The sequence below is a fragment of the Pseudophryne corroboree genome, chromosome 4, assembly GCF_028390025.1.
Source record: "Pseudophryne corroboree isolate aPseCor3 chromosome 4, aPseCor3.hap2, whole genome shotgun sequence".
Taxonomy (NCBI): domain Eukaryota; kingdom Metazoa; phylum Chordata; class Amphibia; order Anura; family Myobatrachidae; genus Pseudophryne; species Pseudophryne corroboree.
Window position 1 is genome coordinate 31,891,211 of NC_086447.1, and position 26,760 is coordinate 31,917,970.

At 54.0% G+C, this 26,760-nt stretch overlaps 1 protein-coding gene across 5 annotated transcripts in view; it reads right to left on the bottom strand.

Moving 5' to 3' along the window:
• The window catches only part of DNMT3A (DNA methyltransferase 3 alpha), a 340,200-nt gene that overhangs the window by 259,763 nt on the left and 53,677 nt on the right, over window positions 1-26,760 (bottom strand). For all 5 annotated transcript variants that reach the window (XM_063914961.1, XM_063914960.1, XM_063914958.1 and 2 more), the window contains exon 2: window positions 19,082-19,365. In XM_063914961.1, the coding sequence (XP_063771031.1) occupies window positions 19,082-19,156 (75 nt within the window). In that variant the 5' untranslated portion in view covers window positions 19,157-19,365. The remainder of the gene's footprint in view (window positions 1-19,081; window positions 19,366-26,760) is intronic.

Sequence of the window (26,760 nt, forward strand, 5' to 3'; positions counted from 1 at the left end):
CAGGAGACCGGCACTCACAGACAGACAAAGCGGTAAGAGGGCGCTGCTCATACCTACAGCTGGGAACACAGTAACAGCAGGAGACCAGCACTCACAGACAGACAAAGCGGTAAGAGGGCGCTGCTCATATCTACAGCTGGGAACACAGTAACAGCAGGAGACCGGCACTCACAGACAGACAAAGCGGTAAGAGGGCGCTGCTCATACCTACAGCTGGGAACACAGTAACAGCAGGAGACCGGCACTCACAGACAGACAAAGCGGTAAGAGGGCGCTGCTCATACCTACAGCTGGGAACACAGTAACAGCAGGAGACCGGCACTCACACACAGACAAAGCGGTATGAGGGCGCTGCTCATACCTACAGCTGGGAACACAGTAACTGCAGGAGACCGGCACTCACACACAGACAAAGCGGTAAGAGGGCGCTGCTCATATCTACAGCTGGGAACACAGTAACAGCAGGAGACCAGCACTCACAGACAAAGCGGTAAGAGGGCGCTGCTCATACCTACAGCTGGGAACACAGTAACAGCAGGAGACCGGCACTCACACACAGACAAAGCGGTAAGAGGGCGCTGCTCATACCTACAGCTGGGAACACAGTAACAGCAGGAGACCGGCTCTCACAGACAGACAAAGCGGTAAGAGGGCGCTGCTCATACCTACAGCTGGGAACACAGTAACTGCAGGAGACCGGCACTCACACACAGACAAAGCGGTAAGAGGGCGCTGCTCATATCTACAGCTGGGAACACAGTAACAGCAGGAGACCGGCACTCACAGACAGACAAAGCGGTAAGAGGGCGCTGCTCATATCTACAGCTGGGAACACAGTAACAGCAGGAGACCGGCACTCACACACAGACAAAGCGGTATGAGGGCGCTGCTCATATCTACAGCTGGGAACACAGTAACAGCAGGAGACCAGCACTCACAGACAAAGCGGTAAGAGGGCGCTGCTCATACCTACAGCTGGGAACACAGTAACTGCAGGAGACCGGCACTCACACACAGACAAAGCGGTAAGAGGGCGCTGCTCATATCTACAGCTGGGAACACAGTAACAGCAGGAGACCGGCACTCATAGACAGACAAAGCGGTAAGAGGGCGCTGCTCATACCTACAGCTGGGAACACAGTAACAGCAGGGGACCGGCACTCACACACAGACAAAGCGGTATGAGGGCGCTGCTCATACCTACAGCTGGGAACACAGTAACAGCAGGGGACCGGCACTCACACACAGACAAAGCGGTAAGAGGGCGCTGCTCATATCTACAGCTGGGAACACAGTAACAGCAGGAGACCGGCACTCACAGACAGACAAAGCGGTATGAGGGCGCTGCTCATACCTACAGCTGGGAACACAGTAACAGCAGGAGACCGGCACTCACACACAGACAAAGCGGTAAGAGGGTGCTGCTCATACCTACAGCTGGGAACACAGTAACAGCAGGAGACCAGCACTCACAGACAAAGCGGTATGAGGGCGCTGCTCATATCTACAGCTGGGAACACAGTAACAGCAGGAGACCGGCACTCACAGACAGACAAAGCGGTAAGAGGGCGCTGCTCATACCTACAGCTGGGAACACAGTAACTGCAGGAGACCGGCACTCACACACAGACAAAGCGGTATGAGGGCGCTGCTCATACCTACAGCTGGGAACACAGTAACAGCAGGAGACCGGCACTCACAGACAGACAAAGCGGTAAGAGGGCGCTGCTCATACCTACAGCTGGGAACACAGTAACAGCAGGAGACCGGCACTCACAGACAGACAAAGCGGTATGAGGGCGCTGCTCACACCTACAGCTGGGAACACAGTAACAGCAGGAGACCGGCACTCACAGACAGACAAAGCGGTATGAGGGCGCTGCTCATACCTACAGCTGGGAACACAGTAACAGCAGGAGACCGGCACTCACAGACAGACAAAGCGGTAAGAGGGCGCTGCTCATACCTACAGCTGGGAACACAGTAACAGCAGGAGACCGGCACTCACAGACAGACAAAGCGGTAAGAGGGCGCTGCTCATACCTACAGCTGGGAACACAGTAACAGCAGGAGACCGGCACTCACAGACAGACAAAGCGGTATGAGGGCGCTGCTCATACCTACAGCTGGGAACACAGTAACAGCAGGAGACCAGCACTCACAGACAGACAAAGCGGTAAGAGGGCGCTGCTCATACCTACAGCTGGGAACACAGTAACAGCAGGAGACCGGCACTCACACACAGACAAAGCGGTAAGAGGGCGCTGCTCATACCTACAGCTGGGAACACAGTAACAGCAGGAGACCGGCACTCACAGACAGACAAAGCGGTAAGAGGGCGCTGCTCATACCTACAGCTGGGAACACAGTAACAGCAGGAGACCGGCACTCACAGACAGACAAAGCGGTAAGAGGGCGCTGCTCATACCTACAGCTGGGAACACAGTAACAGCAGGAGACCGGCACTCACAGACAGACAAAGCGGTAAGAGGGCGCTGCTCATACCTACAGCTGGGAACACAGTAACAGCAGGAGACCGGGCACTCACAGACAGACAAAGCGGTATGAGGGCGCTGCTCATATCTACAGCTGGGAACACAGTAACAGCAGGAGACCGGCACTCACAGACAGACAAAGCGGTATGAGGGCGCTGCTCATACCTACAGCTGGGAACACAGTAACTGCAGGAGACCGGCACTCACACACAGACAAAGCGGTATGAGGGCGCTGCTCATATCTACAGCTGGGAACACAGTAACAGCAGGAGACCGGCACTCACAGACAGACAAAGCGGTATGAGGGCGCTGCTCACACCTACAGCTGGGAACACAGTAACAGCAGGAGACCGGCACTCACAGACAGACAAAGCGGTAAGAGGGCGCTGCTCATACCTACAGCTGGGAACACAGTAACAGCAGGAGACCGGCACTCACACACAGACAAAGCGGTATGAGGGCGCTGCTCATACCTACAGCTGGGAACACAGTAACAGCAGGAGACCAGCACTCACAGACAGACAAAGCGGTATGAGGGCGCTGCTCATACCTACAGCTGGGAACACAGTAACAGCAGGAGACCAGCACTCTCACACAGACAAAGCGGTAAGAGGGCGCTGCTCATATCTACAGCTGGGAACACAGTAACAGCAGGAGACCGGCACTCACACACAGACAAAGCGGTAAGAGGGCGCTGCTCATACCTACAGCTGGGAACACAGTAACAGCAGGAGACCGGCACTCACACACAGACAAAGCGGTATGAGGGCGCTGCTCATACCTACAGCTGGGAACACAGTAACTGCAGGAGACCGGCACTCACAGACAGACAAAGCGGTAAGAGGGCGCTGCTCATACCTACAGCTGGGAACACAGTAACAGCAGGAGACCGGCACTCACAGACAGACAAAGCGGTAAGAGGGCGCTGCTCATACCTACAGCTGGGAACACAGTAACAGCAGGAGACCAGCACTCACACACAGACAAAGCGGTAAGAGGGCGCTGCTCATACCTACAGCTGGGAACATAGTAACAGCAGGAGACCAGCACTCACACACAGACAAAGCGGTAAGAGGGCGCTGCTCATACCTACAGCTGGGAACACAGTAACAGCAGGAGACCGGCACTCACAGACAGACAAAGCGGTAAGAGGGCGCTGCTCATACCTACAGCTGGGAACACAGTAACAGCAGGAGACCAGCACTCACACACAGACAAAGCGGTAAGAGGGCGCTGCTCATATCTACAGCTGGGAACACAGTAACAGCAGGAGACCGGCACTCACAGACAGACAAAGCGGTAAGAGGGCGCTGCTCATACCTACAGCTGGGAACACAGTAACAGCAGGAGACCAGCACTCACACACAGACAAAGCGGTAAGAGGGCGCTGCTCATATCTACAGCTGGGAACACAGTAACAGCAGGAGACCAGCACTCACACACAGACAAAGCGGTAAGAGGGCGCTGCTCATATCTACAGCTGGGAACACAGTAACAGCAGGAGACCGGCACTCACAGACAGACAAAGCGGTAAGAGGGCGCTGCTCATATCTACAGCTGGGAACACAGTAACAGCAGGAGACCGGCACTCACACACAGACAAAGCGGTAAGAGGGCGCTGCTCATACCTACAGCTGGGAACACAGTAACAGCAGGAGACCGGCACTCACAGACAGACAAAGCGGTAAGAGGGCGCTGCTCATACCTACAGCTGGGAACACAGTAACAGCAGGAGACCGGCACTCACAGACAGACAAAGCGGTAAGAGGGCGCTGCTTATACCTACAGCTGGGAACACAGTAACAGCAGGAGACCGGCACTCACAGACAGACAAAGCGGTAAGAGGGCGCTGCTCATACCTACAGCTGGGAACACAGTAACAGCAGGAGACCAGCACTCACACACAGACAAAGCGGTAAGAGGGCGCTGCTCATATCTACAGCTGGGAACACAGTAACAGCAGGAGACCAGCACTCACAGACAGACAAAGCGGTAAGAGGGCGCTGCTCATACCTACAGCTGGGAACACAGTAACAGCAGGAGACCGGCACTCACAGACAGACAAAGCGGTAAGAGGGCGCTGCTCATACCTACAGCTGGGAACACAGTAACAGCAGGAGACCAGCACTCACACACAGACAAAGCGGTAAGAGGGCGCTGCTCATATCTACAGCTGGGAACACAGTAACAGCAGGAGACCGGCACTCACACACAGACAAAGCGGTATGAGGGCGCTGCTTATACCTACAGCTGGGAACACAGTAACAGCAGGAGACCGGCACTCACAGACAGACAAAGCGGTAAGAGGGCGCTGCTCATACCTACAGCTGGGAACACAGTAACAGCAGGAGACCAGCACTCACACACAGACAAAGCGGTAAGAGGGCGCTGCTCATATCTACAGCTGGGAACACAGTAACAGCAGGAGACCAGCACTCACAGACAGACAAAGCGGTAAGAGGGCGCTGCTCATACCTACAGCTGGGAACACAGTAACAGCAGGAGACCGGCACTCACAGACAAAGCGGTAAGAGGGCGCTGCTCATACCTACAGCTGGGAACACAGTAACAGCAGGAGACCAGCACTCACAGACAGACAAAGCGGTAAGAGGGCGCTGCTCATACCTACAGCTGGGAACACAGTAACAGCAGGAGACCAGCACTCACAGACAGACAAAGCGGTAAGAGGGCGCTGCTCATACCTACAGCTGGGAACACAGTAACAGCAGGAGACCGGCACTCACACACAGACAAAGCGGTAAGAGGGCGCTGCTTATACCTACAGCTGGGAACACAGTAACAGCAGGAGACCGGCACTCACAGACAGACAAAGCGGTAAGAGGGCGCTGCTCATATCTACAGCTGGGAACACAGTAACAGCAGGAGACCGGCACTCACAGACAGACAAAGCGGTAAGAGGGCGCTGCTCATATCTACAGCTGGGAACACAGTAACAGCAGGAGACCGGCACTCACAGACAGACAAAGCGGTATGAGGGCGCTGCTCACACCTACAGCTGGGAACACAGTAACAGCAGGAGACCGGCACTCACACACAGACAAAGCGGTAAGAGGGCGCTGCTCATACCTACAGCTGGGAACACAGTAACTGCAGGAGACCAGCACTCACACACAGACAAAGCGGTATGAGGGCGCTGCTCATACCTACAGCTGGGAACACAGTAACAGCAGGAGACCGGCACTCACACACAGACAAAGCGGTAAGAGGGCGCTGCTCATATCTACAGCTGGGAACACAGTAACTGCAGGAGACCGGCACTCACAGACAGACAAAGCGGTATGAGGGCGCTGCTCATACCTACAGCTGGGAACACAGTAACAGCAGGAGACCAGCACTCACAGACAGACAAAGCGGTAAGAGGGCGCTGCTCATATCTACAGCTGGGAACACAGTAACAGCAGGAGACCGGCTCTCACAGACAGACAAAGCGGTAAGAGGGCGCTGCTCATACCTACAGCTGGGAACACAGTAACAGCAGGAGACCGGCACTCACACACAGACAAAGCGGTATGAGGGCGCTGCTCATACCTACAGCTGGGAACACAGTAACAGCAGGAGACCAGCACTCACAGACAGACAAAGCGGTAAGAGGGCGCTGCTCATATCTACAGCTGGGAACACAGTAACAGCAGGAGACCGGCACTCACACACAGACAAAGCGGTAAGAGGGCGCTGCTCATACCTACAGCTGGGAACACAGTAACAGCAGGAGACCGGCACTCACACACAGACAAAGCGGTAAGAGGGCGCTGCTCATACCTACAGCTGGGAACACAGTAACAGCAGGAGACCGGCACTCACACACAGACAAAGCGGTAAGAGGGCGCTGCTCATACCTACAGCTGGGAACACAGTAACAGCAGGAGACCGGCACTCACAGACAGACAAAGCGGTATGAGGGCGCTGCTTATACCTACAGCTGGGAACACAGTAACAGCAGGAGACCGGCACTCACAGACAGACAAAGCGGTAAGAGGGCGCTGCTCATATCTACAGCTGGGAACACAGTAACAGCAGGAGACCGGCACTCACAGACAGACAAAGCGGTATGAGGGCGCTGCTCATACCTACAGCTGGGAACACAGTAACAGCAGGAGACCGGCACTCACAGACAGACAAAGCGGTATGAGGGCGCTGCTCATACCTACAGCTGGGAACACAGTAACAGCAGGAGACCGGCACTCACAGACAGACAAAGCGGTAAGAGGGCGCTGCTCACACCTACAGCTGGGAACACAGTAACAGCAGGAGACCGGCACTCACAGACAGACAAAGCGGTAAGAGGGCGCTGCTCATACCTACAGCTGGGAACACAGTAACAGCAGGAGACCGGGCACTCACAGACAGACAAAGCGGTAAGAGGGCGCTGCTCATATCTACAGCTGGGAACACAGTAACAGCAGGAGACCAGCACTCACAGACAGACAAAGCGGTATGAGGGCGCTGCTCATACCTACAGCTGGGAACACCGTAACAGCAGGAGACCGGCACTCACAGACAAAGCGGTATGAGGGCGCTGCTCATATCTACAGCTGGGAACACAGTAACTGCAGGAGACCGGCACTCACACACAGACAAAGCGGTAAGAGGGCGCTGCTCATACCTACAGCTGGGAACACAGTAACAGCAGGAGACCGGCACTCACAGACAGACAAAGCGGTATGAGGGCGCTGCTCATACCTACAGCTGGGAACACAGTAACAGCAGGAGACCGGGCACTCACAGACAGACAAAGCGGTATGAGGGCGCTGCTCATACCTACAGCTGGGAACACAGTAACAGCAGGAGACCGGCACTCACACACAGACAAAGCGGTAAGAGGGCGCTGCTCATACCTACAGCTGGGAACACAGTAACAGCAGGAGACCGGCACTCACACACAGACAAAGCGGTAAGAGGGCGCTGCTCATACCTACAGCTGGGAACACAGTAACAGCAGGAGACCGGCACTCACACACAGACAAAGCGGTAAGAGGGCGCTGCTCATACCTACAGCTGGGAACACAGTAACAGCAGGAGACCGGCACTCACACACAGACAAAGCGGTAAGAGGGCGCTGCTCATACCTACAGCTGGGAACACAGTAACAGCAGGAGACCGGCACTCACACACAGACAAAGCGGTATGAGGGCGCTGCTCATATCTACAGCTGGGAACACAGTAACAGCAGGAGACAGGCACTCACAGACAGACAAAGCGGTAAGAGGGCGCTGCTCATACCTACAGCTGGGAACACAGTAACAGCAGGAGACCGGCACTCACAGACAGACAAAGCGGTAAGAGGGCGCTGCTCATATCTACAGCTGGGAACACAGTAACAGCAGGAGACCGGCACTCACACACAGACAAAGCGGTAAGAGGGCGCTGCTTATACCTACAGCTGGGAACACAGTAACAGCAGGAGACCGGCACTCACACACAGACAAAGCGGTAAGAGGGCGCTGCTCACACCTACAGCTGGGAACACAGTAACAGCAGGAGACCGGCACTCACACACAGACAAAGCGGTATGAGGGCGCTGCTCATACCTACAGCTGGGAACACAGTAACAGCAGGAGACCGGCACTCACACACAGACAAAGCGGTAAGAGGGCGCTGCTCATACCTACAGCTGGGAACACAGTAACAGCAGGAGACCAGCACTCACAGACAGACAAAGCGGTAAGAGGGCGCTGCTCATATCTACAGCTGGGAACACAGTAACAGCAGGAGACCGGCACTCACACACAGACAAAGCGGTAAGAGGGTGCTGCTCATATCTACAGCTGGGAACACAGTAACAGGAGGAGACCGGCACTCACAGACAGACAAAGCGGTATGAGGGCGCTGCTCATATCTACAGCTGGGAACACAGTAACAGCAGGAGACCGGCACTCACAGACAAAGCGGTAAGAGGGCGCTGCTCATATCTACAGCTGGGAACACAGTAACTGCAGGAGACCGGCACTCACAGACAGACAAAGCGGTAAGAGGGCGCTGCTTATACCTACAGCTGGGAACACAGTAACAGCAGGAGACCGGCACTCACACACAGACAAAGCGGTAAGAGGGCGCTGCTCATACCTACAGCTGGGAACACAGTAACAGCAGGAGACCAGCACTCACACACAGACAAAGCGGTAAGAGGGCGCTGCTCATATCTACAGCTGGGAACACAGTAACAGCAGGAGACCGGCACTCACAGACAGACAAAGCGGTAAGAGGGCGCTGCTCATACCTACAGCTGGGAACACAGTAACAGCAGGAGACCAGCACTCACAGACAGACAAAGCGGTAAGAGGGCGCTGCTCATACCTACAGCTGGGAACACAGTAACTGCAGGAGACCGGCACTCACACACAGACAAAGCGGTAAGAGGGCGCTGCTCATACCTACAGCTGGGAACACAGTAACAGCAGGAGACCAGCACTCACAGACAGACAAAGCGGTAAGAGGGCGCTGCTCATATCTACAGCTGGGAACACAGTAACTGCAGGAGACCGGCACTCACAGACAGACAAAGCGGTATGAGGGCGCTGCTCATACCTACAGCTGGGAACACAGTAACAGCAGGAGACCGGCACTCACACACAGACAAAGCGGTAAGAGGGCGCTGCTCATATCTACAGCTGGGAACACAGTAACAGCAGGAGACCGGCACTCACAGACAGACAAAGCGGTAAGAGGGCGCTGCTCATACCTACAGCTGGGAACACAGTAACAGCAGGAGACCAGCACTCACAGACAGACAAAGCGGTAAGAGGGCGCTGCTCATATCTACAGCTGGGAACACAGTAACAGCAGGAGACCGGCACTCACAGACAGACAAAGCGGTAAGAGGGCGCTGCTCATACCTACAGCTGGGAACACAGTAACTGCAGGAGACCGGCACTCACACACAGACAAAGCGGTAAGAGGGCGCTGCTCATACCTACAGCTGGGAACACAGTAACAGCAGGAGACCGGCACTCACACACAGACAAAGCGGTAAGAGGGCGCTGCTCATATCTACAGCTGGGAACACAGTAACAGCAGGAGACCAGCACTCACAGACAAAGCGGTAAGAGGGCGCTGCTCATACCTACAGCTGGGAACACAGTAACAGCAGGAGACAGGCACTCACAGACAGACAAAGCGGTATGAGGGCGCTGCTCATATCTACAGCTGGGAACACAGTAACTGCAGGAGACCGGCACTCACACACAGACAAAGCGGTATGAGGGCGCTGCTCATACCTACAGCTGGGAACACAGTAACAGCAGGAGACAGGCACTCACAGACAGACAAAGCGGTATGAGGGCGCTGCTCATATCTACAGCTGGGAACACAGTAACAGCAGGAGACCGGCACTCACACACAGACAAAGCGGTAAGAGGGCGCTGCTCATATCTACAGCTGGGAACACAGTAACAGCAGGAGACCGGCACTCACACACAGACAAAGCGGTAAGAGGGCGCTGCTCATATCTACAGCTGGGAACACAGTAACAGCAGGAGACCGGCACTCACAGACAGACAAAGCGGTATGAGGGCGCTGCTCATACCTACAGCTGGGAACACAGTAACAGCAGGAGACCGGCACTCACACACAGACAAAGCGGTAAGAGGGCGCTGCTCATACCTACAGCTGGGAACACAGTAACAGCAGGAGACCGGCACTCACACACAGACAAAGCGGTAAGAGGGCGCTGCTCATATCTACAGCTGGGAACACAGTAACAGCAGGAGACCGGCACTCACACACAGACAAAGCGGTAAGAGGGCGCTGCTCATATCTACAGCTGGGAACACAGTAACAGCAGGAGACCAGCACTCACAGACAAAGCGGTAAGAGGGCGCTGCTCATACCTACAGCTGGGAACACAGTAACAGCAGGAGACCGGCACTCACACACAGACAAAGCGGTAAGAGGGCGCTGCTCATACCTACAGCTGGGAACACAGTAACAGCAGGAGACCGGGCACTCACAGACAGACAAAGCGGTAAGAGGGCGCTGCTCATATCTACAGCTGGGAACACAGTAACAGCAGGAGACCGGCACTCACACACAGACAAAGCGGTATGAGGGCGCTGCTCATATCTACAGCTGGGAACACAGTAACAGCAGGAGACCAGCACTCACAGACAAAGCGGTAAGAGGGCGCTGCTCATACCTACAGCTGGGAACACAGTAACAGCAGGGGACCGGCACTCACACACAGACAAAGCGGTAAGAGGGCGCTGCTCATATCTACAGCTGGGAACACAGTAACAGCAGGAGACCGGCACTCACAGACAGACAAAGCGGTATGAGGGCGCTGCTCATATCTACAGCTGGGAACACAGTAACAGCAGGAGACCGGCACTCACAGACAGACAAAGCGGTAAGAGGGCGCTGCTCATACCTACAGCTGGGAACACAGTAACAGCAGGAGACCGGCACTCACACACAGACAAAGCGGTATGAGGGCGCTGCTCATACCTACAGCTGGGAACACAGTAACTGCAGGAGACCGGCACTCACACACAGACAAAGCGGTAAGAGGGCGCTGCTCATACCTACAGCTGGGAACACAGTAACAGCAGGAGACCGGCACTCACAGACAGACAAAGCGGTAAGAGGGCGCTGCTCATACCTACAGCTGGGAACACAGTAACTGCAGGAGACCGGCACTCACACACAGACAAAGCGGTAAGAGGGCGCTGCTCATACCTACAGCTGGGAACACAGTAACTGCAGGAGACCGGCACTCACAGACAGACAAAGCGGTATGAGGGCGCTGCTCATACCTACAGCTGGGAACACAGTAACTGCAGGAGACCGGCACTCACACACAGACAAAGCGGTAAGAGGGCGCTGCTCATACCTACAGCTGGGAACACAGTAACAGCAGGAGACCGGCACTCACACACAGACAAAGCGGTAAGAGGGCGCTGCTCATATCTACAGCTGGGAACACAGTAACAGCAGGAGACCGGCACTCACACACAGACAAAGCGGTATGAGGGCGCTGCTCATACCTACAGCTGGGAACACAGTAACAGCAGGAGACCGGCACTCACACACAGACAAAGCGGTAAGAGGGCGCTGCTCATACCTACAGCTGGGAACACAGTAACAGCAGGAGACCGGCACTCACAGACAGACAAAGCGGTAAGAGGGCGCTGCTCATACCTACAGCTGGGAACACAGTAACAGCAGGAGACCGGCACTCACAGACAGACTAAAACACTGAAGTGATGACATCAGAAATCGCCAGTTATAAAGGGATGACATCAGAATGAACTATTTATATGGCTGAATAGCGGTGTACCCAGACGCTCCGCTATATCCAGCGCACGGTACATGGAATGGAAACCTCCCCACACCTCCCCTATGGTACAATGTAATACTGGCGTATTGAGGGGTCACCCACACACAGCGCTGGCTGCGCTTCTTGAAAACGCAGCCCATAATCTCAATCGCAATGGTGACCTCAAGGAGGCATGAGGCACAAGGTGATACTGCCCACAACATGGCTGCCTCCGGTGTTTGCTGGTAATACGCTGATCCCGCACGGCCCAGATTTATCAAGCCTTGGTGAGAGATAAAGTGGAGAGAGATAAAGAACCAATCAGCTCATCGCTGTCATTTTTCAAACATGACCATTCACATGACAGTTGGGGGCTGATTGGCTGGCACTTTATCACTGTGTATATAAATCTGGGCCTATGCACCACCTAATGCCTGGGCCTAATGCGTTACTATTTCCCCGCTACAGGTATTAGTTATAGGGTGTGGGGTTCGGGTCCTGGGTCACAGCGAGGTTACACTGTGATTTATCACACACACTAAGCAGTGATAAGTTGCCAGTGTCTGTTCTGTTCCCATCTGTCATACCCTACAGCGCTTCCAACCGACGGGACTTTCCCTGAGAGCGACACACCAGGATCCGCGTGCTGTCTGCAGAACAGGTGTGTGCGGCGGACGCTCTGCTCTTATCCTCTGCCAGGAGACAGAGGAGGCGCTGCTTTAAAGGGGCAATCATGTAGAAGGCAAGCGCACACAGCACAGACACCAAATTCATTTTCCGGTGCACCTAGCTACTGAGCCCATCCCCCGTGGTGCACCTAGCTACTGAGCCCATCCCCTGTGGTGACCAGTTACTGAGCCCATCCCCTGTGGTGACCAGTTACTGAGCCCATCCCCTGTGGTGACTAGCTACTGAGCCCATCCCCCGTGGTGACCAGCTACTGAGCCCATCCCCTGTGGTGACCAGTTACTGAGCCCATCCCCTGTGGTGACCAGCTACTGAGCCCATCCCCCGTGGTGACCAGCTACTGAGCCCATCCCCTGTGGTGCACCTAGCTACTGAGTCCATCCCCTGTGGTGACCAGCTACTGAGACCATCCCCTGTGGTGACCAGTTACTGAGCCCATCCCCTGTGGTGACCAGCTACTGAGACCATCCCCTGTGGTGACCAGTTACTGAGCCCATCCCCTGTGGTGACCAGCTACTGAGCCCATCCCCTGTGGTGACCAGTTACTGAGCCCATCCCCTGTGGTGACCAGTTACTGAGCCCATCCCCTGTGGTGACCAGTTACTGAGACCATCCCCTGTGGTGACCAGCTACTGAGACCATCCCCTGTGGTGACCAGTTACTGAGCCCATCCCCTGTGGTGACCAGCTACTGAGCCCATCCCCTGTGGTGACCAGCTACTGAGCCCATCCCCTGTGGTGCACCTAGCTACTGAGCCCATCCCCTGTGGTGACCAGCTACTGAGCCCATCCCCTGTGGTGACCAGTTACTGAGACCATCCCCTGTGGTGACCAGCTACTGAGACCATCCCCTGTGGTGACCAGTTACTGAGCCCATCCCCTGTGGTGACCAGTTACTGAGCCCATCCCCTGTGGTGACCAGTTACTGAGCCCATCCCCTGTGGTGACCAGCTACTGAGCCCATCCCCCGTGGTGACCAGTTACTGAGCCCATCCCCTGTGGTGACCAGCTACTGAGCCCATCCCCCGTGGTGACCAGCTACTGAGCCCATCCCCCGTGGTGACCAGCTACTGAGCCCATCCCCTGTGGTGACCAGCTACTGAGCCCATCCCCTGTGGTGACCAGCTACTGAGCCCATCCCCTGTGGTGACCAGCTACTGAGACCATCCCCTGTGGTGACCAGCTACTGAGCCCATCCCCTGTGGTGACCAGCTACTGAGCCCATCCCCCGTGGTGACCAGTTACTGAGACCATCCCCTGTGGTGACCAGCTACTGAGCCCATCCCCTGTGGTGACCAGCTACTGAGCCCATCCCCTGTGGTGACCAGTTACTGAGCCCATCCCCTGTGGTGACCAGCTACTGAGCCCATCCCCTGTGGTGACCAGCTACTGAGCCCATCCCCTGTGGTGACCAGCTACTGAGCCCATCCCCTGTGGTGACCAGGTACTGGGCCCATCCCCTGTGGTGACCAGTTACTGAGACCATCCCCTGTGGTGACCAGCTACTGAGCCCATCCCCTGTGGTGACCAGCTACTGAGCCCATCCCCTGTGGTGACCAGCTACTGAGACCATCCCCTGTGGTGACCAGCTACTGAGCCCATCCCCTGTGGTGACCAGGTACTGAGCCCATCCCCTGTGGTGACCAGCTACTGAGCCCATCCCCTGTGGTGACCAGGTACTGAGCCCATCCCCTGTGGTGACCAGCTACTGAGACCATCCCCCGTGGTGACCAGCTACTGAGCCCATCCCCCGTGGTGACCAGTAACTGAGCCCATCCCCTGTGGTGACCAGTTACTGAGCCCATCCCCTGTGGTGACCAGTTACTGAGCCCATCCCCCGTGGTGACCAGTTACTGAGACCATCCCCTGTGGTGACCAGTTACTGAGACCATCCCCTGTGGTGACCAGCTACTGAGACCATCCCCTGTGGTGACCAGCTACTGAGACCATCCCCTGTGGTGACCAGCTACTGAGCCCATCCCCTGTGGTGACCAGTTACTGGGCCCATCCCCTGTGGTGACCAGTTACTGAGCCCATCCCCTGTGGTGACCAGTTACTGAGCCCATCCCCCGTGGTGACCAGTTACTGAGACCATCCCCTGTGGTGACCAGCTACTGAGCCCATCCCCTGTGGGGACCAGTTACTGAGCCCATCCCCTGTGGTGACCAGTTACTGAGCCCATCCCCTGTGGTGACCAGCTACTGAGCCCATCCCCTGTGGGGACCAGCTACTGAGCCCATCCCCTGTGGTGACCAGTTACTGAGACCATCCCCTGTGGTGACCAGTTACTGAGCCCATCCCCTGTGGTGACCAGTTACTGAGACCATCCCCTGTGGTGACCAGTTACTGAGACCATCCCCTGTGGTGACCAGTTACTGAGCCCATCCCCTGTGGTGACCAGTTACTGAGCCCATCCCCTGTGGTGACCAGTTACTGAGCCCATCCCCTGTGGTGACCAGTTACTGAGCCCATCCCCTGTGGTGACCAGTTACTGAGACCATCCCCTGTGGTGAGCAGGTACTGAGCCCATCCCTGTGGTGACCAGCTACTGAGCCCATCCCCTGTGGTGACCAGTTACTGAGCCCATCCCCTGTGGTGACCAGTTACTGAGCCCATCCCCTGTGGTGACCAGCTACTGAGCCCATCCCCTGTGGTGACCAGTTACTGAGCCCATCCCCTGTGGTGACCAGTTACTGAGCCCATCCCCTGTGGTGACCAGTTACTGAGCCCATCCCCTGTGGTGACCAGTTACTGAGACCATCCCCTGTGGTGAGCAGGTACTGAGCCCATCCCTGTGGTGACCAGCTACTGAGCCCATCCCCTGTGGTGACCAGTTACTGAGCCCATCCCTTGTGGTGACCAGCTACTGAGCCCATCCCCTGTGGTGACCAGTTACTGAGCCCATCCCCTGTGGTGACCAGTTACTGGGCCCATCACCTGTGGTGACCAGTTACTGGGCCCATCCCCTGTGGTGACCAGTTACTGAGCCCATCCCCTGTGGTGACCAGGTACTGAGCCCATCCCTGTGGTGACCAGCTACTGAGCCCATCCCCTGTGGTGACCAGTTACTGAGACCATCCCCTGTGGTGACCAGTTACTGAGCCCATCCCCCGTGGTGACCAGTTACTGAGACCATCCCCTGTGGTGACCAGCTACTGAGCCCATCCCCTGTGGGGACCAGCTACTGAGCCCATCCCCTGTGGTGACCAGTTACTGAGCCCATCCCCTGTGGTGACCAGTTACTGAGGCCATCCCCTGTGGTGACCAGTTACTGAGCCCATCCCCTGTGGTGACCAGTTACTGAGCCCATCACCTGTGGTGACCAGCTACTGAGCCCATCCCCTGTGGTGACCAGTTACTGGGCCCATCACCTGTGGTGACCAGTTACTGGGCCCATCCCCTGTGGTGACCAGTTACTGAGCCCATCCCCTGTGGTGACCAGCTACTGAGCCCATCCCTTGTGGTGACCAGTTACTGAGCCCATCCCTTGTGGTGACCAGCTACTGAGCCCATCCCCTGTGGTGACCAGTTACTGAGCCCATCCCCTGTGGTGACCAGTTACTGGGCCCATCACCTGTGGTGACCAGTTACTGGGCCCATCCCCTGTGGTGACCAGTTACTGAGCCCATCCCCTGTGGTGACCAGCTACTGAGACCATCCCCTGTGGTGACCAGCTACTGAGACCATCCCCTGTGGTGACCAGCTACTGAGACCATCCCCCGTGGTGACCAGCTACTGAGACCATCCCCCGTGGTGACCAGTTACTGAGCCCATCCCCTGTGGTGACCAGCTACTGAGACCATCCCCTGTGGTGACCAGCTACTGAGCCCATCCCCTGTGGTGACCAGTAACTGAGCCCATCCCCTGTGGTGACCAGTTACTGAGCCCATCCCCTGTGGTGACCAGTTACTGAGCCCATCCCCCGTGGTGACCAGTTACTGAGACCATCCCCTGTGGTGACCAGCTACTGAGCCCATCCCCTGTGGTGACCAGTTACTGAGCCCATCCCCTGTGGTGACCAGTAACTGAGCCCATCCCCTGTGGTGACCAGTTACTGAGCCCATCCCCTGTGGTGACCAGTTACTGAGCCCATCCCCTGTGGTGACCAGTTACTGAGCCCATCCCCCGTGGTGACCAGTAACTGAGCCCATCCCCCGTGGTGACCAGTTACTGAGCCCATCCCCTGTGGTGACCAGTTACTGAGCCCATCCCCCGTGGTGACCAGTTACTGGGCCCATCCCTTGTGGTGACCAGTTACTGAGCCCATCCCCTGTGGTGACCAGTTACTGGGCCCATCCCCCGTGGTGACCAGCTACTGAGCCCATCCCCTGTGGTGACCAGCTACTGAGCCCATCCCTTGTGGTGACCAGTTACTGAGACCATCCCCTGTGGTGACCAGTTACTGAGACCATCCCCTGTGGTGACCAGTTACTGAGCCCATCCCCCGTGGTGAGCAGCTACTGAGACCATCCCCTGTGGTGACCAGTTACTGAGACCATCCCCTGTGGTGACCAGTTACTGAGCCCATCCCCTGTGGTGACCAGTTACTGAGCCCATCCCCTGTGGTGACCAGTTACTGAGCCCATCCCCTGTGGTGACCAGTTACTGAGCCCATCCCCTGTGGTGACCAGTTACTGAGCCCATCCCCTGTGGTGACCAGTTACTGAGCCCATCCCCTGTGGTGACCAGTTACTGAGCCCATCCCCTGTGGTGACCAGTTACTGGGCCCATCACCTGTGGTGACCAGTTACTGAGACCATCCCCTGTGGTGACCAGTTACTGGGCCCATCCCCTGTGGTGACCAGTTACTGAGCCCATCCCCCGTGGTGAGCAGCTACTGAGTACGGTGTAATGGGATTCTGTACGATGTAAACGCTCCTCATACGTAGTTATTAACTTATAATGGCCAGAGAAAAACATGACACTTATAAAGTATACATATAAAGTAATCCCCATACGACGTTGTCACAGGGCACGTACAGCGGCCATTAGACACTGCGGAGAGACGGGGGCTGGTAGCCATCTTGCTGCACTGGGCACAATAAGCGGAGTGCGTGGAGGGACTGTGAGAGTGTGTGAGCCCCTGGGGTCAGCTCTGGGCCAGCAGCAGCACGGGAGACAATGTCAGCCCTATACATATGTATTACATCACTTCCGTCACAGAGTCACAATGCTAATGAGTCAGTAATTAACGACACCCAGACAACATCTCGATGGCAACTGTGAGAGGAGAAAGAGAGACGTTCACTCAGATCCTTCCTAGTATGGTCTTCAGTGAGAAATACAGAACTTGTGAGTGCTGCCAGCAGCGCAACATGGCCGCCAAACCTCAGACTCACGGTAACAACAGACGGCGGCTATGGGCACATCATGGTAACAGCAGCCGCCCTGGGCACAACACGGTAACCGCAGCCACCAGCGGACCTGGCCACAACACGGTAACAGCACCACCAGCGGACCTGGCCACAACATGGTAACGGCAGCCACCAGCGGCCCTGGCCACAACATGGTAACGGCAGCCACCAGCGGCCCTGACCACAACTCTATAACTGCCACACAGGGCCAGCGCACAAGCACACAGGGTAAGTTCACAGAAGCCATAATATACCCAAGGGGACCGACTAATAACATACTTTCTTCTCGATTGATCAGGTATTCATGATCAATATCCATTGCTTGTGTAGCACAATTTCCTCAAACAAGAATTGTTCTTCCAGAAAAAGTAAATATCAGTAACAATAAGATGATGGCTCTGAACACAAGATGGAGTCTGCCCCACATTACTGGATGGAGTCTGCCCAACTGGATGGATCTACATTACAGGATGGAGCCTGCCCCACAGGATGGATCTACATTACAGGATGGAGCCTGCCCCACAGGATGGATCTACATTACAGGATGGAGCCTGCCCCTCAGGAAGGATCTACATTACTGGATGGAGTCTGCCCCACAGGACGGATCTACATTACAGGATGGAGCCTGCCCCACAGGAAGGATCTACATTACTGGACGGATCCTGCCCCACAGGACGGATCTACATTACAGGATGGAGTCTGCCCCACAGGAAGGATCTACATTACTGGATGGAGTCTGCCCCACAGGATGGATCTACATTACAGGACGGATCCTGCCCCACAGGACGGATCTACATTACAGGATGGAGCCTGCCCCACAGGAAGGATCTACATTACTGGATGGAGTCTGCCCCACAGGATGGATCTACATTACTGGATGGAGTCTGCCCCACAGGACGGATCTACATTACAGGATGGTGTCTGCCCCACAGGAAGGATCTACATTACTGGACGGATCTACATTACAGGATGGAGTCTGCCCCACAGGAAGGATCTACATTACTGGATGGAGTCTGCCCCACAGGACGGATCTAAATTACTGGATGGAGTCTGCCCCACAGGATGGATCTACATTACAGGACGGATCCTGCCCCACAGGACGGATCTAAATTACTGGATGGAGTCTGCCCCACAGGACTGATCTAAATTACTGGATGGAGTCTGCCCCACAGGATGGATCTACATTACAGGACGGATCCTGCCCCACAGGATGGTTCTACATTACAGGACGGATCCTGCACACCGAGATGGTGCTACATAACCAGATGGCCTCACCTTGTGCGTTTGGATGACGTCTGTGTCCGTATTGGGATTGCTGGTGTTGAGGATGGTGCCATTGGACAGCATCATTGGGACAGGGTCCCGTAAATCCAATGTTCTGGGGGGGTGGGGGGTGGGGGTGGAGAGTTACTTGTTGGGACACAGAGGAATCCTTTGGAGAACTTGTTATAAATCCAGAGTGATTAAAAACCAGAATAGCGAAAAAGACGATTCTGTTCTGTTGTATAGAAAAAAAAAGCACCAGCTGAAAGTTTCTTCCAAATCTTCCCTCCTTTGTTCTAGATAAATTTGAAAGAGAACAAAGAATTAGTATGATAATCAGAATGCATCATCATCATCCTTTATTTATATGGCGCCACAAGGGTTCTGCGGCGCCCAGTTACACAGGAAATCAGCGACTTACAGTACAAGACAATACAGGACAAGTACAGGGTAAATAGCTCCAGCAGCAGACCACACTGGCATAAGTACTAGGCGGCAGAAAATAAGAATTTACTTACCGATAATTCTATTTCTCATAGTCCGTAGTGGATGCTGGGGACTCCGAAAGGACCATGGGGAATAGCGGCTCCGCAGGAGACTGGGCACATCTAAAAGAAAGCTTTAGGACTATCTGGTGTGCACTGGCTCCTCCCCCTATGACCCTCCTCCAAGCCTCAGTTAGGATACTGTGCCCGGACGAGCGTACACAATAAGGAAGGATTTTGAATCCCGGGTAAGACTCATACCAGCCACACCAATCACACCGTACAACCTGTGATCTGAACCCAGTTAACAGCATGATAACAGAGGAGCCTCTGGAAAGATGGCTCACAACAATAATAACCCGATTTTTGTAACAATAACTATGTACAAGTAATGCAGACAATCCGCACTTGGGATGGGGGCCCAGCATCCACTACGGACTACGAGAAATAGAATTATCGGTAAGTAAATTCTTATTTTCTCTGACGTCCTAAGTGGATGTTGGGAACTCCGTAAGGACCATGGGGATTATACCAAAGCTCCCAAACGGGCGGGAGAGTTCGGATGACTCTGCAGCACCAAATGAGAGAACTCAAGGTCCTCCTCAGCCAGGGTATCACTTTTGTAGAATTTAGCAAACGTGTTTGCCACTGACCAAGTAGCAGCTCGGCAAAGTTGTAAAGCCGAGACCACTCGGGCAGCCGCCCAAGATGAGCCCCTTTCCGTGTGGAATGGGCTTTTACAGATTTTGGCTGTGGCAGGCCTGCCACAGAATGTGCAAGCTGAATTGTATTACAAATCCAACGAGCAATAGTTTGCTTAAAAGCAGGAGCACCCAGCTTGTAGGGTGCATACAGGATAAACAGCGAGTCAGATTTTCTGACTCCAGCCGTCCTGGAATATATATTTTCAGGGCCCTGACTACGTCCAGCAACTTGGAATCCTCCAAGTCCCTAGTAGCCGCAGGCACCTCAAATAGGTTGGTTCAGGTGAAACGCTGAGACCACCTTAGGGAGAAACTGAGGACGAGTCCTCAATTTCGCCCTGTCCGAATGGAACATCAGATAAGGGCTTTTTCAGGATAAAGCCGCCAATTCTGACACGCGCCTGGCCCAGGCCAGGGCCAACAGCATGACCACTTTCCATGTGAGATATTGTAACTCCACAGATTTAAGTGGTTCAAACCAATGTGACTTTTGGAACCCAAAACTACATTGAGATCCCAAAGTGCCACTGGAGGCACAAAAGGAGGCTGTATATGCAGTACCCCTTTTACAAACGTCTGAACTTCAGGGACTGAAGCTAGTTCTTTTTGGAAGAAAATTGACAGGGCCGAAATTTGAACCTTAATGGACCCCAATTTCAGGCCCATAGACACTCCTGTTTGCAGGAAATGTAGGAATCGACCCAGTTGAATTTCCACCGTCGGGCCTTACTGGCCTCGCACCACGCAACATATTTTCGCCAATTGCGGTGATAATGTTTTTGCGGTTACATCCTTCCTGGCTTTGATCAGGATAGGGATGACTTCATCCGGAATGCCCTTTTTCCTTCAGGATCTGGCGTTCAACCGCCATGCCGTCAAACGCAGCCGCGGTAAGTCTTGGAACAGACAGGGTCCTTGCTGGAGCAGGTCCCTTCTTAGAGGTAGAGGCCACGGATCCTCCGTGAGCATCTCTTGAAGTTCCGGTTACCAAGTCCTTCTTGGCCAATCCGGAGCCACGAATATAGTGCTTACTCCTCACCATCTTATCAATCTCAGTACCTTGGGTATGAGAGGCAGAGGAGGGAACACATACCCTGACTGGTACACCCACAGTGTTACCAGAGCGTCTACAGCTATTGCCTGAGGGTCCCTGGACCTGGCGCAATACCTGTCGAGTTTTTCCCAACGGTTTATAATCATGTGGAAGACTTCTGGGTGAAGTCCCCACTCTCCCGGGTGGAGGTCGTGCTGAGGAAGTCTGCTTCCCAGTTGTCCACTCCCGGAATGAATACTGCTGACAGTGCTATCCCATGATTTTCCGCCCAGCGAAGAATCCTTGCAGCTTCTGCCATTGCCCTCCTGCTTCTTGTGCCACCCTGTCTGTTTACGTGGGTGACTGCCGTGATGTTGTCCGACTGGATCAACACCGGCTGACCTTGAAGCAGAGGTCTTGCTAAGCTTAGAGCATTGTAAATGTCCCTTAGCTTCAGGATATTTATGTGAAGTGATGTCTCCAGGCTTGACCATAAGTCCTGGATATTCCTTCCCTGTGTGACTGCTCCCCAGCCTCGCAGGCTGGCATCCGTGGTTGCCAGGACCCAGTCCTGAATGCCGAATCTGCGGCCCTCTAGAAGATGAGCACTCTGCAACCACCACAGGAGGGACACCCTTGTCCTTGGTGACAGGGTTATCCGCTGATGCATCTGAAGATGCGACCCGGACCATTTGTCCAGCAGGTCCCACTGGAAAGTTCTTGCGTGGAATCTGCCGAATGGGATTGCTTCGTAGGAAGCCACCATTTTACCCAGAACCCTTGTGCATTGATGCACTGAGACTTGGCTCGGTTTTAGGAGGTTCCTGACTAGCTCGGATAACTCCCTGGCTTTCTCCTCCGGGAGAAACACCTTTTTCTGGACTGTGTCCAGGATCATCCCTAGGAACAGAAGACAAGTCGTCGGAACCAGCTGCGATTTTGGAATATTGAGAATCCAACCGTGCTGCAGCAACACTACCTGAGATAGTACACCGACCTCCAACTGTTCCCTGGATCTTACCCTTATCAGGGAATTGTCCAAGTAAGGGATAACTAAAATTCCCTTCCTTTGTAGGAATATCATCATTTCGGCCATTACCTTGGTAAAGACCCGGGGTGCCGTGGACCATCCATACGGCAGCGTCTGAACTGATAGTGACAGTTCTGTACCATAAACCTGAGGTACCCTTGGTGAGATGGGTAAATTTTGACATGAAGGTAAGCATCCTTGATGTCCCGAGACATCATGTAGTCCCCTTCTTCCAGGTTCGCAATCACTGCTCTGAGTGACTCAATCTTGAATTTGAACCTCTGTATGTAAGTGTTCAAAGATTTTAGATTTAGAATCGGTCTCACGGAGCCGTCCGGCTTCGGTACCACAACAGTGTGGAATAATATCCCGTTCCCTGTTGCAGGAGGGGTATATTGATTATCACCTGCTGGGAATACAGCTTGTGAATGGCTTCCAAAACTGTCTCCCTGTCAGAAGGAGACATCGGTAAAGCCGACTTTAGGAAACGGCGAGGGGGAGACGTCTCGAATTCTATTTTGTACCCCTGAGATATCACCTGAAGGATCCAGGGGTCTACTTGCGAGTGAGCCCACTGCGCGCTGAAATTCATTGAGACGGGCCCCCCCACCGTGCCCGATTCTGCTTGTAAAGCCCCAGCGTATACTGAGGGCTTGGCAGAGGCGGGAGAGGGTTTCTGTTCCTGGGAACTGGCTGATTTCTGCAGCCTTTTTCCTCTCCCTCTGTCACGGGGCAGAAATGAGGAACCTTTTGCCCGCTTATCCACGAAAAGACTGCGCCTGATAATACGGCGTCTTCTCATGTTGAGAGGCGACCTGGGGTACAAACGTGGATTTCCCAGCTGTTGCCGTGGCCACCAGGTCTGAAAGACCGACCCCAAATAACTCCTCCCCTTAATAAGGCTATATTTCCAAATGCCGTTTGGAATACGCATCACCTGACCACTGACGTGTCCATAACCCTCTACTGGTAGAAATGGACAACGCACTTAGACTTGATGCCAGTCGGCAAATATTCCGCTGTGCATCACGCATATATAGAAATGCATCTTTCAAATGCTCTATAGGCAAAAATATACTGTCCCTATCTAGGGTATCAATATTTTCAGTCAGGGAATCCGACCACGCCAACCCAGCACTGCACATCCAGGCTGAGGCGATTGCTGGTCGCAGTATAACACCAGTATGTGTGTAAATACATTTTAGGATACCCTCCTGCTTTCTATCAGCAGGATCCTTAAAGGTGGCCATCTCAGGAGAGGATAGAGCCCTTACAAGCGTGTGAGCGCTTTATCCACCCTAGGGGGTGTTTCCCAACGCACCCTAACCTCTGGCGGGAAAGGATATAATGCCAATAACATTTTAGAAATTGTTATCGGGGGAAACCCACGCATCATCACACACCTCATTTAATTTCTCAGATTTAGGAAAACTACAGGTAGTTTTTCCTCACCGAACAGAATACCCCTTTTTTTGGTGGTACTCGTATTATCAGAAATGTTTTTCATTGCCTCAATCATGTAATGTGTGGCCCTACTGGAAGTCACATTTGTCTCTTCACCGTCGACACTGGAGTCAGTATCCGTGTCGGCGTCTATATCTGCCATCTGAGGTAACGGGCGCTTTATAGCCCCTGACGGCCTATGAGACGTCTGGACAGGCACAAGCTGAGTAGCCGGCTGTCTCATGTCAACCACTGTCTTTTATACAGAGCTGACACTGTCACGTAATTTCTTCCAACAGTTCATGCACTCAGGTGTCGACCTCCTAGGGGGTGACATCACTATTACAGGCAATCTGCTCCGTCTCCACGTCATTTTTCTCCTCATACATGTCGACACAAAAGTACCGACATACAGCACACACACAGGGAATGCTCTGATAGAGGACAGGACCCCACTAGCCCTTTGGGGAGACAGAGGGAGAGTTTGCCAGCACACACCAGAGCACTATATATATATACAGGGATAACCTTATATAAGTGTTTTTCCCCTTATAGCTGCTGTATAGTTAATACTGCGCCTAATTTGTGCCCCCCTCTCTTTTTTAACCCTTTCTGTAGTGTAGTGACTGCAGGGGAGAGCCAGGGAGCTTCCCTCCAACGGAGCTGTGAGGGAAAATGGCGCCAGTGTGCTGAGGAGATAGGCTCCGCCCCCTTATCGGCGGCCTTATCTCCCGTTTTTTTATGTATTTTGGCAGGGGTTAAATGCATCCATATAGCCCAGGAGCTATATGTGATGCATTTTTTGCCATCCAAGGTGTTTATTATTGCGTCTCAGGGCGCCCCCCCCAGCGCCCTGCACCCTCAGTGACCGGAGTGTGAAGTGTGCTGAGAGCAATGGCGCACAGCTGCAGTGCTGTGCGCTACCTTGTTGAAGACAGGACGTCTTCTGCCGCCGATTTTCCGGACCTCTTCTGCCTTCTGGCTCTGTAAGGGGGCCGGCGGCGCGGCTCTGGGACCCATCCAAGCTGGGCCTGTGATCGTCCCTCTGGAGCTAATGTCCAGTAGCCTAAGAAGCCCAATCCACTCTGCACGCAGGTGAGTTCGCTTCTTCTCCCCTTAGTCCCTCGATGCAGTGAGCCTGTTGCCAGCAGGTCTCACTGAAAATAAAAAACCTAAACTAAAACTTTCACTAAGAAGCTCAGGAGAGCCCCTAGTGTGCACCCTTCTCGTTCGGGCACAGAGATCTAACTGATGCTTGGAGGAGGGTCATAGGGGGAGGAGCCAGTGCACACCAGATAGTCCTAAAGCTTTCTTTTAGATGTGCCCAGTCTCTGCGGAGCCGCTATTCCCCATGGTCCTTTCGGAGTCCCCAGCATCCACTAGGACGTTAGAGAAAACCCAGGAATTGCTGCCATACAAGGTGGCTTAAGTAAGAGAAGGATTAGCACATAAGGGCTGAGGGTCCTGCTCATGAGAGCTTACATACGTACTATCTGTAATTAATATAGTATAATGTTACACAGTCAGACTGTGTCCCACCCCACACTCACCGCTCAGTGGGGGTCATTCCGAGTTGATCGCTCGCTAGCTACTTCTTGCAGCGCTGCGATCAGATAGTCGCCGCCTATAGGGGCTTTGCAAGTGTGGGAACGCCTGTGCAGCCGAGCTCTGCTTAAACATTTTGTGCAGTTTCTGAGTAGGTCTGAACTTACTCAGCCGCTGCGTTCACTTCAGCCTGTCCGGTCCCAGTATTAACATTAGACACCCGCCCTGCAAACGCTTAGGCACGCCTGTGTTTTTCCAAACACTCCCATAAAACGGTCAGTTGACACCCACAAACGCCCTATACCTGTTAATCTCCGTGTGAATGGATTCTTCGTTAAATCCATCGCTCAGCAACGATCCACATTGTACCCGAACGACGCACCTGCGCATTACGGTGCATACGCATGCGCAGTAGTGACCTAATCACAGCGAAAAAATCTTTGAGTGCGATCAGGTCGGAATGACCCCCAGTCTCTGGTATACAATACAGAGCTCGCCGCTCAGTGTCTGGTATACAATACAGAACTCGCCGCTCAGTGTCTGGTATACAATACAGAGCTCGCCGCTCAGTGTCTGGTATACAATACAGAACTCGCCGCTCAGTGTCTGGTATACAATACAGAACTCGCCGCTCAGTGTCTGGTATACAATACAGAGCTCAGCGCTCAGTGTCTGGTATACAAAACAGAGCTCACCGCTCAGTGTCTGGTATGCAATAAAGACCTCACCGCTTAGTGTCTGGTATACAATACAGAGCTCTGAGCTCAGTGTCTGGTATACAATACAGAGCTCGGAGCTCAGTGTCTGGTATACAATACAGAGCTCGGAGCTCAGTGTCTGGTATACAATACAGAGCTCGGAGCTCAGTGTCTGGTATACAATACAGAGCTCGGGCTCAGTGTCTGGTATACAATACAGAGCTCGGCGCTCAGTGTCTGGTATACAATACAGAGCTCGGCGCTCAGTGTCTGGTATACAATACAGAGCTCGGAGCTCAGTGTCTGGTATACAATACAGAGCTCGGCGCTCAGTGTCTGGCATACAATACAGAGCTCGGCGCTCAGTGTCTGGTATACAATACAGAGCTCGGCGCTCAGTGTCTGGTATACAATACAGAGCTCGGAGCTCAGTGTCTGGTATACAATACAGAGCTCGGCGCTCAGTGTCTGGTATACAATACAGAGCTCGGCGCTTAGTGTCTGGTATACAATACAGAGCTCGGCGCTCAGTGTCTGGTATACAATACAGAGCTCGACGCTCAGTGTCTGGTATGCAATACAGAGCTCGGCGCTCAGTGTCTGGTACGCAATACAGAGCTCGGCGCTCAGTGTCTGGTACGCAATACATAGCTCGGCGCTCAGTGTCTGGTATGCAATACAGAGCTCGGCGCTCAGTGTCTGGTATGCAATACAGAGCTCGGCGCTCAGTGTCTGGTATGCAATACAGAGCTC